The 17,498-nt window shown below is 40.7% G+C and overlaps 1 protein-coding gene across 4 annotated transcripts in view; it reads right to left on the bottom strand.

Annotated features, from left to right (window-relative positions):
• The window catches only part of LOC113102834 (histone deacetylase 4-like), a 35,835-nt gene extending 18,337 nt beyond the window's left edge, over positions 1–17,498 (bottom strand). Inside the window, exons 1-6 of one of the 4 annotated variants that reach the window (XM_026265871.1) lie at positions 17,417–17,498; positions 16,238–16,911; positions 16,102–16,112; positions 15,914–16,009; positions 10,498–10,560; positions 379–626 (exon numbers count right to left, since the gene is read on the bottom strand). In XM_026265871.1, the coding sequence (XP_026121656.1) occupies positions 379–626; positions 10,498–10,560; positions 15,914–15,935 (333 nt within the window). In that variant the 5' untranslated portion in view covers positions 15,936–16,009; positions 16,102–16,112; positions 16,238–16,911; positions 17,417–17,498. The remainder of the gene's footprint in view (positions 1–378; positions 627–10,497; positions 10,561–15,913; positions 16,010–16,101; positions 16,113–16,237; positions 16,912–17,416) is intronic. The other 3 variants (XM_026265872.1, XM_026265874.1, XM_026265873.1) reach the window with 3 other exon arrangements.

The following is a 17,498-nucleotide window of genomic DNA, read 5'->3' as shown; positions in this document are numbered from 1 at the left end:
TATTCAAAATCTGTCAGGAGGTTAGTTGTGTGTAGGTAGTGTGCGTAGCATTTGTATAGTTAGTTTTTTTAGTTTGTGTAGGTAAAAATTTATATATAGTATATTTATAGTCAAAGTAGGTTAGTTGTGTGTAGTTTTATACTGTTATACTTCATTGTTGTATGTCTGTATTTATGTAGCAACGTGTTCCTGTGAGGCACGACATTTTGTTCCACTGTATGTCCACATATGTAGGGGAATGACAACAAAGCACAACTTAACCCTTAACCCTAACCCTAACCCTAACTTGAACTTGTAGCAGTCGATTCATAGAAGCTTTCATGAAAAGAAACTTTAACCAGCTTTAATCATTAAATCCCACCAGCGCTGGGTCCTGACCTTCATGTGCTCGTGTATCTGGGCCTCGTGTTGGCGCGAGAGCTGCTCGTGTTTCCGCTGGAACTCCGTGATGAGGATCTGCTGCTGCAGCTGCTGCTTGTGTTTGAGCGCCATCATCTCGTGCTGCTGCTGCTGCTGCTGGCGGCTCGAGTCCAGCGTCTGTGTCTGCATCTGCGTCTGCTCCACACGCAGCTCCATGGGGATGGCAGCCGGAGGAACCCTCACAGGCAGAGCAGAACTCAGCTCCACTGCAGAAACAAGACAAAAACACACTGACGAGACAAGGGCATAGACACAGACTCTAACAAGCCCAAAGCAGCACAGACACAAGACTGACATCAGATCAGACTCGGCCACAGAAAATACAACATCAGATCAGAGCCATGCAGCAGTTAACAACACACTGCTGCTGACAGGCATCATGTAAGCAAACACATAAGTCCAACAAGAGTGATTTGTATACACACACACACAATTGCATAATAAATGAAAAGAAAATAGAATACAAAAATATTAGAAAGGTAGTTAGATTTTTTTTTAAGAATAGAATTAGAATAGTGAGTGTTAAAGTTAGAGGGTCAAATAAAGATGGAAGAGATGTGTTTTAAGCCGATTCTTGAAGATGGCTAAGGACTCAGCTGCTGGGATTGAGTTGGGGAGTTCATTCCACCAGGAGGAACATTTAATTTAAAAGTCGGTAAAAGTGACTTTGTGTTTCTTTGGGATGAACAATCAAGCGACGTTCACTTGCAGAACACAAGCTTCTAGAGGCATATAAGTCTGAAGTAACGAATTTAGGTAAATGGGTGCAGAGCCAGTGGTAGTTTTGTAGGCAAACATCAATGCCTTGAATTTTATGCGAGCAGCTATTGGAAGCCAGTGCACATTGATAAACAGAGGTGTGACGTGTTTCTTTTCGGCTCATTAAAAATTAATCTCAGGGCTTGAATTTCGGTGCGGGAATGCGGGGATTGCGCATAATTTAAACCATTCCCGCAAGGTTAGCTTTTATAGTGCGAGAAATTCCCGCACAAATATATTTGCTTCATCTCAGAGCAAATGATTAAAAAATATGTCAAATTGTCTTTTATTTTCGAATTTAATTCCTCAATCAGCGCTGGACCGGAATTTTCTGTCTCAGCGCTGAGCAGTAAACGGCGGAGCCCTGGCTGCTGTAGACAGATCATGTTTCACGCTGTCAATGCAGCGGTCTGCGTTGTGCTGATCTTACTCACACTATCAAGTGTAGGTGCAGCATTCTAACATTTTGAGTCAAAATGAGCTGTTTGTGAAGAAATTATCCGCTTCCAAATTGTCGTTGTAATAACGAAACTGAAACATTAAAAAACATTTTGCTCTTTATGGTGTGCGAGTGATAGAGCGCGGCAGCAACGAACCAACTGATCAGCTTACAGCGTCACAACATTGAATGCTCGGCTGAACAGGGCGCCTTTATTATTTTTCATCTCCATAAATATATCTATAAATATATCTAGTAATAAAGTTAACGCAAGGGTTAGAAATCAATTAATATTTTGCTGATCCTTCTTGTTATCATGGAGAGCGCAGTTGGTTGCATGGCAACGACAGACGCCACGAGAGTGCAAGCGCTTGTGGAAATGAGACTGCGGCGCGCGCGCCCGAGCTTTCCACTTGTTTGAGCATGTGACTGCGCGTTTCCCCTTGTTTTCTATTCATTATGCGCAGCATATTTCCCGCGCGCACAAACACGGCCACAGACAATGAATTGTTTGGTTAGCGTAGTAGTTTAAATATGGACAGTTGGCTGAAGCGAAAGACAAGTTCGGATGATGCAGATCACGATCCAAAGAAAAAAGTTTTCACTGAAATGGAGAAACTCATTCAGACAGCCATGGTCATACCAGTAGCGAGTGTGTCGTGTGAACGTGGATTCAGCACACAAAACAGGATCAAAACTAAATTCAGAAATTCACTGAATAATACAAGTCTCACAAATCTAATGATCATTTCAGAGCTTGGACCTTCCCTTGAGCAGTTTGACTTCAACAGAGCCATCATCAAATGGAAAGAAATGAAGATGAGGAGACAGTTGAGAAACTTAGAATAAGTCACATGAAAAAAAGAAATGGAAAAAATGACTGAAATAGAACTGAAATGTATGAAAGACATAAATACTTATAGTTTAAACTGAGTTCTTAATATCAATTTACGATATCAATATTAAAAGTAAAAAAAAAGCAAAGAATTGAACTGAACTGAAACACATGAACTGAAATAGACATTAATATAAAGCATAGGCCTAGTTTAAACAGAGGTCTTAATGTCAATTTAAAGAGCATGATGTATTTTGTATAAAGTTTTTTTTTTTTGTTAACTGATTTGAGAACTGGAAATGCACAATTCATGCATACAAATCTGTAGATATTAATAAATGAACATGATTAAATTAGACCAATGCATCAAAAGTTATTCTCCCCCCATAATCTTTAGATCCCCCCCATGTGACCCATGTAAGGGGGGAATTCCCCCCCAGTTTAAAAAACGAAATTCAGGCCCTGAATCTTGCTGCTGCATTCTGGATTAATTGTAAAGGTTTGATAGAATTGGCTGGAAGACCTGACAAGAGAGCATTGCAATAGTCCAGCCACAGAACAAGAGCTTGAACAAGGAGTTGTGCAGCATGATCCGAAAGAAAGGGCTTGATCTTCTTGATGTTGAATAAAGCAAATCTGCAGGATCGGACAGTTTTAGCAATGTGGTCTGAGAAAGTCAGCTGATCATCAATCATAACTCCAAGGCTTCTAGCTGTTTTTGAAGGAGTTATGGTTGATGTGCCTAACTTGATGGTGAAATTGTGATGGAATGATGGGTTTGCTGGAATCACAAGCAGTTCTGTCTTGGCAAGGTTGAGTTGAAGGTGATGGTCCATCATCCAGGAAGATATGTCTGTTAGACAAGCTGAGATGCGAATAGCTACCGTCGGATCATCAGGATAGCAGTGGTATGAAAAGCCATGTTTCTGAATGACAGAACCTAATGATGCCATGTAGACAGAGAAGAGAAGTGGTCCAAGAACTGAGCCCTGAGGCACCCCAGTAGTTAGATGTTGTGACTTTGACACCTCACCTCTCCAAGGTACTTTGAAGGACCTATCTGATAGGTAAGACTCAAACCATTGAAGTGTGGTTCCTGAGATGCCTTTGCCAGTAGGGTTGATAGGAGGATCTGGTGATTAACCGTGTCAAAAGCAGCGGACAGATCAAGCAGGATAAGTACTGAAGATTTGGATTCTGCTCATGTCAGTCTTGGAGCTTCAACAACTGAGAGCAAGGCCGTCTCAGCTGAATGTCCACTTCTGAAGCCAGATTGGTTGCGGTCAAGGAGATTGTTGTGTGTGAGAAATGTAGAGACTTGTTTGAACACAGCTCGTTCAAGTGTTTTTGCAATAAAAGGAAGAAGGAAAACCAGTCTGTGGTTCTCTAAAAGAGATGGGTTGAGGTTGGGTTTTATTAAGAAGTGGAGTTATACGTGTCTGTCTAAATGATGAGGGAAAAACACCAGTGTGGAGGGAAGTGTTGATGATGTGAGTGAGAGCAGGTACAACTGCAGGAGAAATGGCTTGAAGGAGATGAGATGGAATAGGATAAAGTATGTAATTTTAGCAGTGGAGACATAAGCAGAGAAGGAAGATTGGAGTGACTGATACATATTAAGGTCAGTAGTATTTTTGGATTTGCGCCACACCCTTTCAGCAGCTATAGCTAAGAACGGTGTTCGCGTAGAACATCAGATAACCAAGGGGCAGAAGGGGTGTTACGGGCTGGCCTGGAAGATAAGGGGGAAAAAAGTGTCTCAAGATGTAAGAGTGGAGCAGAAAGTATCAGTAGCACAGTTAGCATCAAAAGATCAAAAGATGCTAACAGTTTAGGGGAAGGAAGTGAAGATTAAATCATTGCAGATAGTCAGGCGGGTGAGAGTGAGCATAGGTTATGTCGAAAGATGACATGTGGAGGGGTAAGTGATGTGTCAGGGACCATGTTGAGGTTAAGAGTGAGGAGGAAGTGATCCGACGTGTGCAGTGGAGTAACCAGAACATGATCAGTAGAGCAGTGTCACGTATATATAAGGTCCAGTTGGTTGCCTGATTTGTGAGTAGCAGAAGTTGACACTTGGTTGGGATCAGCAGAGTGTGGAAATCAGCATACAGAGGTTTATATCTAGGTGGATGTTGAAATCTCCCAGCATAACTAGGGGAGTACCATCCTCAGAAAAGGTTGAGAGTAACACATCTAATTCATCCAAAAAATTACCAAGTTACCAATTCAAGACTATTTCACAGATTCTCAGAGATCAATGATTAATCAGCAGCAACAGCATCTAAAATATAACATAACTGATCTGAAATCAGGAAGACCATGACACTCAAACAGGACTTAATTTGGACACAAATAACTGTAATCAGTTAATCTTTAGGGGCTGTCTAGGATGTTGGTGGTCATGTTGCGTAACAGTCTGACTGTTTCCAACGCAGAACAATCCCTTGTGTTGACTAATGGGCTCCACCAGACATCTTGTCAAATTAATTGCTAAATGCTACATGCAGTCTTCCTCGTCTCGGTCTCTCCTGGTTATGAGCTCCATGTCATTTCATATTACTGGGCTATTTTAGGCCCACAATGCCACAGCATTTAATGTCTACCAACAGTTTTGATGCGTGTTCCTGATGGTTTGCTCTCTGCTCATTAGCACTAATGGGTGTTGGATGAGGCGAGGGTCGATCTCGTTTCTGCCAGGAGATCTGTAAAGACTAAGAATGAGGAAACTAAACAAGTGGCTAAACTGTTGAGCACGTCATTAACAAGCCATTAGAACAGCATAGAAAGTAAAATGTTAATTTCTGCAGGAAAGTGCAAAGACAGAGATCTGCAGATTGTGTTGTTTTTTTTCTGATGATGAGCTGTGAGACACGAGAGATTTCACCAAGACGTGAACCTCCTCAGCAGCGCGGCAGACAAACTTGAACTACTTTATTGTGTGCGGTGCTGCTTTTGTTGGCAACGAGGCCAAATTACATTAGTTCACTTTGAGCAGAATCAATATTTTAACATCTCTATTCCTGCGTTCCTTTGTATTACTACTGTTCTGAAACCGGTTTGGCAAGAAGAAATAATAGTTAATAACATTATTTTGTAAAAAAAAAAAAAAAAAAAAAATTATTGTAATAATAATAATAATAATAATAATAATAATAAGTACAGCATTTTCTTTACTCAAAAAGAAAAAAAACAGGAAGAGATCTGTTAACATTAGCTTATAACCCACTGTGCTTAGTCACAGCCAATAAAGCATAATCTTTTCTAGATTTTTGCCAAATGTAGACTATTAAACAAAAGAAAAAATCTGTCAACACTAAAGAAATTAAAGTATTTTTAATTAATAATATTAATAATTTTTAATTAAAGTATATATTTTTTAATGTTTGCTGCATTGTTAAAAAAAACGCTTCTTGTAGTTGTGTATAGGCTCACATTGCATTTTATTAGCCCTAATACATTACAATACAATAATGTAGGCTAAAATGCCAGTAGGCTAAAGCAAAATATTTACAAACATTATAAACACAGTTATTAGTTCCTCTCCACAACAATTCCTTTAAAAGTTAACACTATGTGTTTAGGCTTTAAAAACATCAATCCAAAAACAAATACATTTAAGGTCAAACTGATGCCTAACTCTCTCATTCAGCAGGAATCCAAATGTTTACATATTCCCAACGTATTTGGATGCTAAAATATTACTTATTACAGGCTTTGTACTTTCATCAATGTAAAACATCATCCTTCACATCGGCTATATGAGTGAGGTGATGCTCACTAAACACACAACAAGTTTGGTACAAGAGAGCACTGTAACTTTGTATTTGTTGCTTTAAATGTATTTTAATTTAATAATGAACAAGTTGGGATGCCGCAAAAATATGTTGTGCCTGTGCACACGAGGTGCCAGCGCGATGGTCCAATGCTGGTTGGTTATATGGATTTAACCTACATTAAACACTTCTCTTACAGATAGCTACAGCCCTGTCTCTCTCCTCCCATTCATAGCAAAAACCATCAAAAGAGATCATTGTTTATATCCCTGAACAACAAACTGGAGGCTAACCAGTCAGGTTACAGGAGTGGTCATTCAACGGAGACTGGGCTACTGTCAATCACGGAAGCCCTGCGGATTGCATAAGCGGATTCCAAATCATCAGTTCTTATTACTCTGGATCTATCTGCTGCTTTTGATACGGTCAATCATAAGCGGGTGGTGTTGGCGCAGTGGATAAGACACATGCCTTTGGTGTGAGAGACCCGGGTTCGAATCCATTGTGAGACACCAATGTGTCCCTGAGCAAGACACTTAATTCCTAGTTGCTCCGGAGGCGTGCAACCTCTGACATATATAGCAATTGTAAGTCGCTTTGGATAAAAACATCAGCTAAATGTAATCTTTGATATCGCACGTGTGTTCCTCTGCCTGCTGTTCATCAGATCCTTCTGTCTGTCCTCTCATCACAGGGATTCCACTTTTCTGGTTTAATTCCTATCTCACTGATAGGTCTATCAGGATGTCCTGAGGGGGGGGGTCTCCAAAGCACATCGACTTGTCACTGGGGTTCCTCAGGGATCAGTTCTGGGACCCCTCCTCTTCTCCATATACACTATCCAATATCCAACGGTAACTGCATGGATCTCAGGCTGCCTGGAGGACATCTCAGCATGGATGATAGAATATCACTTACAGCTCAACCTGGCAAAGACTGAGCTTCTTGTCTTCCCTGTCACTCCAACTCTGAAGCTGATTTCTCCATCCAGCTACGATATTCTACAATTACCCCATCAACCTCAGTCAGAAATCTTGGTGTAATCTTTGATGACCAATTGACCTTCAAAGACCACATTGCAAATATTGCTTGATCTTGCAGGTTTGCACTGCACAACATCAGAAAGATCAGGCCCTTTCTAACAGAGCATGCTGCACAACTCCTTGTCATTTTTAGGCTGGACTACTGCAATGCTCTTCTGGCTGGACTTCCATAAAGCACAATCAAACCTCTACAAAAGATTCAGAATGCAGCAGCACAAATGGTCTCAGACAAGCCCAAAAGAGCCCATGTCACACCTCTCTTTATCTCCTTGTTGTCTAAGTTAAGGTTGCAGCTGGGGTTTTATTTTCGGAATAGTGCATGTTTTTCACAGTCAGCCAGGAGAAAGCTGGTGGAATCTACCTTCTTACCTATCTTAGATTATGGAGATGTTTTTTACAGAAATACCACTAAAGCCCTCTTACAATCATTAGATTCTGTTTATCACTCTGCTCTAAGATTTATAACTTGCACAAAATATCACACTCATCATTGTGCACTGTATGAAATGGTAGGTTGGCCTTCACTTCACATAAGAAGGTACAAGCACTGGCTCATACTTGTGTATAAGGCATTAGTTGGCCAGCTTCCTCAATATATGAATAGTCTATTCACTTTTAATAGTCAAGGGTATAATCTACGTTCAAGTAGATATATTCTTTTAAATGTTCCTTTAATGAAGACAGAGTTTGGAAAAACTGCTTTCATTTATAGCGCATCAGCTGCTTGGAATGAGATCCAAAGATCATTGAAACGTGATGTACTTATTTCAATTAATGAGTTCAAGTTATATCTCAACCAAACATGCAAATCTGTCTGTACTTGCTCTTAACGTTTAATCTTGCTTTATTGCTGTATATGTGTGTGTTGTGTAACTTGTTTTATGTAGTTATGTATATTGTGTGCTGCTACCTTGGCCAGGGCTCACTTGTAAATGAGATATTTATCTCAATGTGATTATTTCCCTGGTTAAATAAAGGTTTAATAAAAAAATAAAAAAATCTCCTTGCACTGGCTCCAGGTTGTTTTGATGAGCTCAGCTGAGTGGGCATTTCACTCGCTGGGTAGTAAGCCGTACTACTGGAATTCCTAATTGGATGGCAGCAAATTTCAAATATTAAATGGAACAATAAAATAACAGTTAAAAGGGGTAAAAAACATACTGAGTTTTTTACACTGTTAAAGAGTTGGATTCCCATGCTAAACATGGACAAAGTTTCAAAAATTAAGTTGTACGTTTGAAGGAGTATTTTTGTTCCAAAAAAACCTCTTCCGGTTTGTCACAAGTTTGGGAAAGTTTTTTTCGAGTATGGCTCTGTGTGACGTTAGATGGAGCGGAATTTCCTTATATGGGTCCTGAGGCACTTCTGCCGGAAGAGCGCGCTCCCGTATAGCAGAGCACTGAGAGCACAACAGACTTCACTGATCAGAGCGAGAGCGTCGCCAAATGTCACAAAAGAAGTGTGTTTTTGGTTGCCAGGGCAAGACAACCCTGCACAGATTACCAAAAGAGAAACAGCATTAAGGGACCAGTGGATGGAGTTTATTTTTACAGAGCATCAATGGAGTGGTGCAAGTGTTTGTGTTTGTTCCCTGCATTTCGAAGATGCTTGTTTTACAAACAAGGACGAGTTTGACGCCGGGTTTGCACATCGTTTATTTCTTAAGGATAATGCAGTCCCAACGAAAAAGGGTCACGATCGTGTGTTGGAACCGCAGGCGGTGAGTAAAACTGCTTCATATATCTCTGTGTTGTTAACTTAGCTATCGGCGCGCAAGCACATCAAGTAAACAACATGCGATGTTGTCATCAAACTGCACTTTCCACATGTACATTTCAGCCTCTGGATCTGTTTCACAGCTTCCAGACGCTCTCAACTCAAAAGCCTACTCGCGCTCGTGGTTCTTTAGCTCCGCCCACACGTCACGCCTCTAGGCGCTCGTGTTTTTCCGGGAAAAATCAGTACAGACCATCTTTCTCTTATAAATATAATAAAAATAAAGACTTTTTGGAGTTATGAAGGATGCAGTACTACTCTATAGGTACTCAAGATTAACAGGAGATTGAGTGAAAACGAGCATTTCACCCCCCCCCCCCTTTAATGACCATTTAATAGGGGTGCTCGGATCACGATCGGCCGATCGTTATGCGCATCTCGTCAGTAAAGCCGGTTTTCTAATCAGCGGTTAATTCCATAGAGAAGATGCGCAAATCACGTTAATTTTCAGCGTTTATTGGCCCATCTTCTCAGTTAACAACAGCTCTGTGTAGTAAAAGCTGCTCTATGTGAAATCACGCACCTGATGGAATTAATCGCTGATTAGAAAACCGGCTTTACTGACGAGATGCGCATAACGATCAGCCGATCGTGATCCGAGCACCCTACCATTTAAAATGTTCAGTTCTGTTCTGTCCATGCAGCAAGCTCCCGCTCTCTCGTGTGAAGCCAACAATGAAGTGAGTTAAACTGTAATTCATCGACTGGCCACTAGAGGAAGTCTCCAAAATGAAATCAGTCCCATAGACTTCACCATGTTAAAATGCCCAACTTAACAGCAGAAAAAAAATGTTTACAGCTTGGTACAAACAATATAGCTATTTTTGCACTTCATGAAAACTGTGAGGGTTTAAATTATATTAAGCCTTAACGTTCTGTATAATTAAGGGCATGGCTGCAACAGCTGCAAACACATCTCCCTACCCATTGTTTTTGTTTACACACACACACACAGAGAGAGAAACACACACACAAACAGAAACACAAAAATCACACACACCACTGAGGAGCATCCTCAAAACAATATGATCTTGTGCTTCATTTGTACATTGAGGAATCAATGTAAAGCTTGAACAAAGACACAAAATAATTACAGTAATTTTCACACTGCTGTTTTGAAACAGTAATGCACCTCTGTCTCCATCTCTGTAAGCTATTTAAGACCTAATCTATAATTCAGTGCACTAAATCCAGGTGTTACACGGATGAAATTAATACACCATATATCATTCATGTGCAAGAATGCCATGCAGTTGGATTGGACTCACACAGCCTTTGACAATGAACAACTAGAAATTTAGGCTGTGTTTCCTTCAGTCAGAAAAGTTCATTTATATGGCTATTCTACCAATCCACTACATTTGTTACCATTTGATTTGTATTTAGCATGTTTTGTGTCCACCCTGCAGTGTTCCTGCTGGAGAATCCTCATGAAGATTAGACAGTTACCTGTGGGAATGTGCTCAAACGCCGACGGCTTCAAAAGCTCCACAGTCTGGTCCATCTGAGAGTCTGAGACAGAGACAGAACAGGACTCAATGGCAAACTATTCTCCAGAGTCATTCTGTGGAAATACATGTTTTGAAATCAACACACAAATCGTAAATATTTCATATTTTCTGTAAAGCGGTGAAGGAAAAACTGGATTTCTCCTGCTCTAACAGTGACGCCTGGCTATTTGTTTGTTACACTTTGGCATGTTAAACTGTTCCTTTCAACAATCATGCAGCTTTTAAAGTACTGAGACCTTTATTATGAGTCCAGGATCAGCAGCTGAGCGGTAGTGCGGTAAATAACAGTGTAACTGAGCAGTAAAGCACTGCCTCGTCTCTACTGCAGCAGACAGTAATTACAGACGGCACGAAAAGGCTTTTCACTTCTTTACAGAAGCCTAACACAGCTCGAAACGGATATAAATAACCCCAGAGACAGAGAGAGAGAGAGAGAGAGAGAGACAGAGACAGAGACAGAGAGACACAGAGACAGAGAGAGAGATGAAAGAAAAGGCTTGAACCAGAGCAGTGGGCATCATCAGTATGCAAGCAGACACTTCCACTGAGACGCTCAACACAATACACTCAATCTCAGTTCAATCTCTGGATATATTCATTAGTTTGCTATTTACCACACAGCTTTTTCCATTTGTAATGCAACAGCAGAACACGGACTCGGGTTTCCATCCAGAAAGGAAGAAAAACAGCAGGCAATATCCCCAGGGCATCAAATCCTCCACAAGCTTCTATTTTTGGGAAATTTCTAAGGACTAGACAACCCCAGGAAGCTGCTTTGATGTTGATCTAATGAGGACCGATCGCAGCGAGCATCAGGGAATTCTGTTTATATGTGTGTGTCTATTTTTAGCAGGACGCAGCCCAGGTGCTCAGATCCACTGCGGTTTACACGACGGATTGTGTTTGCTCTCGGACACGTTCTGAACAACAAGTCTGCTGATGAACCGAAGAGGTTAGGATGAGCACAAGATGTGTTAGTATATACACAACATAAAACTCCAAATCAGCACACTTCATCTACTGCAACAAAAACATGCACAGCGTGAAAAAAGCATTTTATACAGCGGTCTGAACAAATGAGTCACTCATGCGAAACACAAAGGCACTATTAATCGAAGGTTAAAAAAACCTTTACCACATTATTCCAGAATTGAGTGCATTTCTATTCATTAAGGTGAAGCCCCAGACCAAGAACATACAAAAGCTGCTTCTCTGTTCCTAGACCATACAGACATCGAAAACATTTGTGGATGTGTAATTTGCATGGGAAATGCAATGTTTAAACTTGAATGAGAAACACACATAGCCTGAAATTGATACGTGGAAATGACATGATGTGGTTTTTCTAAACCAAGATGACTAAATGGATCAGTTTGCATGCCAATGCGCTGTACATAAGAGAGCTGGGGTTAGGAAACACCCCGAAGAGCAACAGGCATCAAACCTGAGCTCGGTTTCATTGAGCTAAGCACCTTCAGAAAACCACAAGACAATAAAACTACATGTTAGCCTTGTTGTAGTCTAGAAACGGACAGCAGAACAGAGCAGAGCCATCTACTGAGAGCAGTAATCAATGATGTTAGCTGCTGGAGACAGTATTATGTGCTGATGCTGTGGTTAAACACAAACACACACACAACCTTGATGCTAACGTGTTTTAGGCTAAATGAGACACAGCTGACGACAGCATCCTCCACACCTTGTTCTCTGTTAGAGTTTAAGTTTAACCCCTAGTTTTTCCTGACCAAAAAAAGGACTAGCTTATATACTAGAGACAATCTAGTCTACACAACTCTGGTTGTCTACAAGGTCTACAATAAAAAAGGCTAAATAACTCAACAGGCTAAAGCTAACCCAAACCCCACTGTTGGTCACCCTGTACACTCTCACATCTGCAATGACATCACATCTTCACGAGTGGCCATGTTCATGTGAAAAGTTAAATCTTTGAGTTATTTTATTCACACAAGTGCTTAAACTCAACCGGCGTCTGTTAGCAGGCTAGAATGAGAGAGAAACCACGTCACCTCAGACAGGATCAAACTCTGGCGAAGGCTTCAGCTCTGACAGAAATGCAGAAAGCAGTGCCCAACACCCATTTACTTTCCAAAGATCCATTCAAAGGCCAACATGCATTCTGAGATCAGATCTAGAACAGATCTAGAACAGCTCCACATTCTGTAATGAAGACACTACAAGAAAACTATTATCATGTCACTTATAACACCACTCGCTAAATGCTAAATGTTTTGCTTTATTGATAAACGCTCACAAAGGAATACCAGATGCAGATTTCACTCTTGAAAATCATGAGATGTGAATAAACTGTTAGTGCTATATATGATGTTTTTATCACACAATGGCAGGATCAAAAAGATCCTGGAAAAACACATGGCAGTAACAGTAATGGTGATATATGAGAGCATGCTCACTGATCTGGGTCAGATCCAGGGTTAGCATCTGAGCGGTTCTCTTTCTGTCAAAGGGAGTAGTTTTCTGGTCTGCTAATAATAATCAGAGTTTCCTGCCCCAGGAACAGAACATCCAGCAGCTTTAAAACCATCCTGTGCTTCAGATTCAGCACTCAGTGTCTGTTCACACCACATTATACAGAGCCTCTATCCATCAACACCACAAAAAAATGCACAATATATTCAATAAATATTATGAACTATATTGACCCTGAGACCACTGTTTTTCTAAAGTAACACATTGCTAGAGCACCAATACAATGGAAGAATATATTTCTGTGAATTGGCTGCGGTACTGTCACAATAATCTGCTTGATCAGTGTGTAAAGAAGATCTGTTGTTCATTCATTACCAGACAGCAATCATCATGTGTACAGCAACAGGATCTGATATCATTAGGATCTTTACATCAATGTTCAGAATGGACACAAACAAATGCCTGAAATGCCAAAAGGTGGTTCTGTGTAGACTGTAATTGGACCGGTCAGATATCTGTTCCTCTCTCTCGGCCGCTCATCCCGATGGATTGCTTCAGTCTCGTCCGGACCGACCGCAATTAAAATCAGCACGCTTCCATGCGTGATCTGCAAACGAGGCTCAGGCGATGGGAAGCCTTCCTTTGTTCAGAGCCTTACAGAGGAGCAAACAGCTTCCGGACGGATCGGGGTTTGTCTTCTGGAGGGACAGACACTATCGGCACACTTGTTTGTGCGGCACACGTGCGGGATACACCTGGATCTATTAATCGCAGCAAGTTAATCTGCTGCAGCACGGAGCAGCCTTTCAGTCCTCCAATGAATATAAACATGAGAAACGGATCAGAAATAGGGATGGGACTAATTAAAACAGGACAGTCAGCGCCGCTTGGTCTGTCACAGTCTGTCCAGCCCTGATGGATGATGGGAGTCCACATGTTTGCTACAGATCATACAAATCATACAGGATCTTAAGCACCTGAAACGGCGAGAAGCAAAACTATTTCTGTTAAAAAATAAAGAACATTCTTAGAAATAGGAAAATTCTAAACAAAGAGGACAAAAACAGAGAAAACACTGACATTAAATTCATAAACTATTCCTTAATTCATAAAATGTGTATTAAATCTTCACAAACTGAAAGGATGCTAATGCTAACCATAGGACATAGCCATGCTAAAACAAAGCTAAGGGACAAATCAAAACGAATAGGGATGCACCGGTTGACCGGCCATAAATCTTATGTCTAGTCTGAGGCACAGAGAGCAGGAAGTGACAGCCGTTGATTTACTGACGCACAAATAAAAGCCCCTTTTCTGCGCGCACTAAAGCTGCACGAACGAATACTGCATCAACTTCTCACGTGTTAGAACGGACTAAACTGTGACAAAACTGAAATGTTTTTTTGTTGTTTTTGTGTAAAGTATAACTTGCATACAGGTTTGAGAAGCAAGAAGTAAACGTCAGTTCTGTATAGGATGATTATTTTTATTTAACCTTAAAATTACATCGACTTAATTTGATTTAAAAATCACCTGCTGTAGCTAAGCCCACTGAAAAAAAGTGTTTCATTCATCCAATTAAAACATTTTAGGGTAATGGTTCACATCTATATATTTTTTTACTATATAAAATATAGATGTTAATCATTACTCTAATTTTTTTTTTAATTGGATGAATGAAACTCATCTTTGTTTTATTCGCACCAACATTATTTGATTTTAACATTTTGGAATAATGTATTTATAAAGCATACTTTTATTTAGTCTCACTGGCAAAAACCTTTTTTTTATTTAAAAGCAAATCTAAAAACTAAAACAAATACTGAATGCTGATCAAGAAACCTCTTATTGAATGTGTGTTGATTGTGTTGTGTGGATTGTAGAACTATGCAGTTATTGCCTTTAATTTCACATGTTACAGTTAATCTTTTCACTTAAAGCTGCGGTAGGGAACTTTTGACGCTCTAGCGGTTAATAAACAGAACTGCTTGTGTCTTGCGGAAGAAAATCGTAGCCGGAACTACTTCTCTCTGTTTATGTCTATGAAGAATCACAAAGGTACTGGGTTACTCCGCCGCGGTACCCCGAAGCAATCTAAAATAGTCCGAATATAAACACTTATTATAGGTGCACCCTAGTGATTCAGGACAAGCTAAAAACACGGTTTGGAAAATGGATTCATGGTGTACTCGCTTAATATATACATTTTTCTACAATTTGAACACAAACAAAGTCACGGACCGCAGCTCTGATTGGTTGTTTCTTACCGAGAGCGATGACTTTCTGCAAATGGCAATAGGACACTGGGAGGAGCCAGAGGAGCTTGATTTATACACAGATTATCTGTCTCATATTCTACTGTCAGGACATAATGACAGGTTTAACAAATATGTAAAAAAATATTTTTTTTACAAAAGTTCCCTACAGCACCTTTAAGGCCAGTTCTCTGTAGTTTCAACACAATTCAGAAACAGAAGCTAAAGTCTGATGTCTGTATCATCTGTGTTTGTATTGAATGTAGGCTACTTACTGTGTAGATACTGCTGTTAATTTCAGATGGTTACCGTTATTGTTTTCATTAACATACTCGAACGTCCTTAATTACCACTTTAGAACTACAGCAGGGTTTCTGATGCGTGCTTGAGATCGCTGTGCTGATCTGTGCTGAAAACCCATTACATCATTAAATGAACCCAGGATTACCAGCGCTCAGGCCAGAAGATGAGACTCTTACACTAACATCAGCGAAGAGGCTTTGACCACTTTTGCTCCTTTTCTAACACTAAGAGCCTGAAGTCTCTTCATCCGCTCACAGATCTCATTACACACTGTGTCCAGCAGAAGAACCAAACACATCACAGCTACAAGCAGATGATCACAATCACACGACGCACGGAGACATGTACCTGAATGACTCGGAGACGTCATGATGTTTGCAGCGGCTGATGCGTTCTCAAAACTTCAGATTTAGTTCCAGCACAGCAGCGGTTTCTGCTCCTCAGCTGTTAGAAAACACAGAGATCCATGAACTACAGCTCTTATTGACAGACTGAACTCACAAACACAAACCATCAGTGAGAGAGAGCAACTTCACCTGCATCACGTCTGCCATCGTTTCATGAAGAATGAGATTAGCATCAGACACTGCTGTCAAAGTCCTTCAATACATTAAGATGAAGCTCTGCATCTCTAATCGAATTTATGAATGGTTTCACATATTCAGAAGAGACCTTTCTCATGGACACATTCTTGAGCAGCTGTAGAACAACCGCATTTGCCAGTGGAAAAGAAAACCGCAGGCTTACTTCCTCAGTTCATAGGGCAATGCAACCACACACACGCGCACACACACACAAACAAAAGTCAGTTTCTGTTCATATAAAAGGATCTGATTTATTATAAGCCTAATTTCATATGGACGACGACACTGAATGTGTTTGCTAAACAATATATATATATATTTTTTTTTTACAGAAGACCAGGTCAATCAAAAAAGAGCATCCAGCGGGACACATCTACCTTTATAAATACTGAATAACTTTATAAGATTGAAAAACATTTCATTTACCAAGTACGTTATATTCCTATCTGTCTATATTTGAGTCTAGTTTGTGTGTGTGTATATGTTGTGAATCTGTATGTATAGTGTTATTAATGCTTTGGCATATTTCCCCGTGCCAATAAAACCATCTGAATCTGCAGTGATCTCAGGGTCTTCTGGACCATCATCAGGTCTTGTGTGTTTCTGTCTCCTCCAGAAGTGACCCGTGTGTCTGCTCTCTCCAGACGGACGCCGGGGGGGTCAGTCATCAAGCGCTTGTCTGCTGATCTCCTGACAGTCTGAGGAGGGCATTATGTTCACTCCAGGGCTTCTTCCATTGTCCCTCAAGCGAGACAGAGAAGCCTAAATAGATAATAAAGCACCATATGCCATCTCCTGAATCGACATCTAAACAAACAGGACACATCTAACAGAAGATTCCTTACAGCAGCATATGACCCACGCACTAAACATTAGCTAGAGCTTTGATCTTCCATCTACGCTCCTTCTGTCAGGCATCTGATCCTAAAACAACCGCCACCGCATCTCAACATCTCGTGTGTGTGTGTGTGTGTGTGTGTGTGTGTGTGTGTGTGTGTGTGTGTGTGTGTGTGTGTGTGTGTGTGTGACGGAAATCCTCCCTCAACCTCATTCACAAAACCGGGCTGCTGCTGTGTAACCCGCCCATCACTGACCACAACAATCACACGATACCAGTCCAAACTGCTTCCCTCCTAACCGCTGATCTCGACAGATGAGGTTTTCTAAATCTTTCCGGTCGTCGTTAACGGAGGCTGCTGTAGATCATCAGCGACATATTATCAGCAGCAGCAGCTCGTGATGCTGTTGGTGTCCGGTGTTCGCTCACCTGATTAACGGCAGCCATCTGAGTTCCTCCGCCGTCCGTAACACCGTCTGACAGACTCCGCCATACTGGATCTTTAACTGGG

Source organism: Carassius auratus, chromosome 6 (genome assembly GCF_003368295.1).
Source record: "Carassius auratus strain Wakin chromosome 6, ASM336829v1, whole genome shotgun sequence".
In the NCBI taxonomy this organism is placed as follows: domain Eukaryota; kingdom Metazoa; phylum Chordata; class Actinopteri; order Cypriniformes; family Cyprinidae; genus Carassius; species Carassius auratus.
The sequence above is the reverse complement of the archived record's forward strand: the minus strand, read 5'-3'. Positions and strand labels throughout refer to the sequence as shown.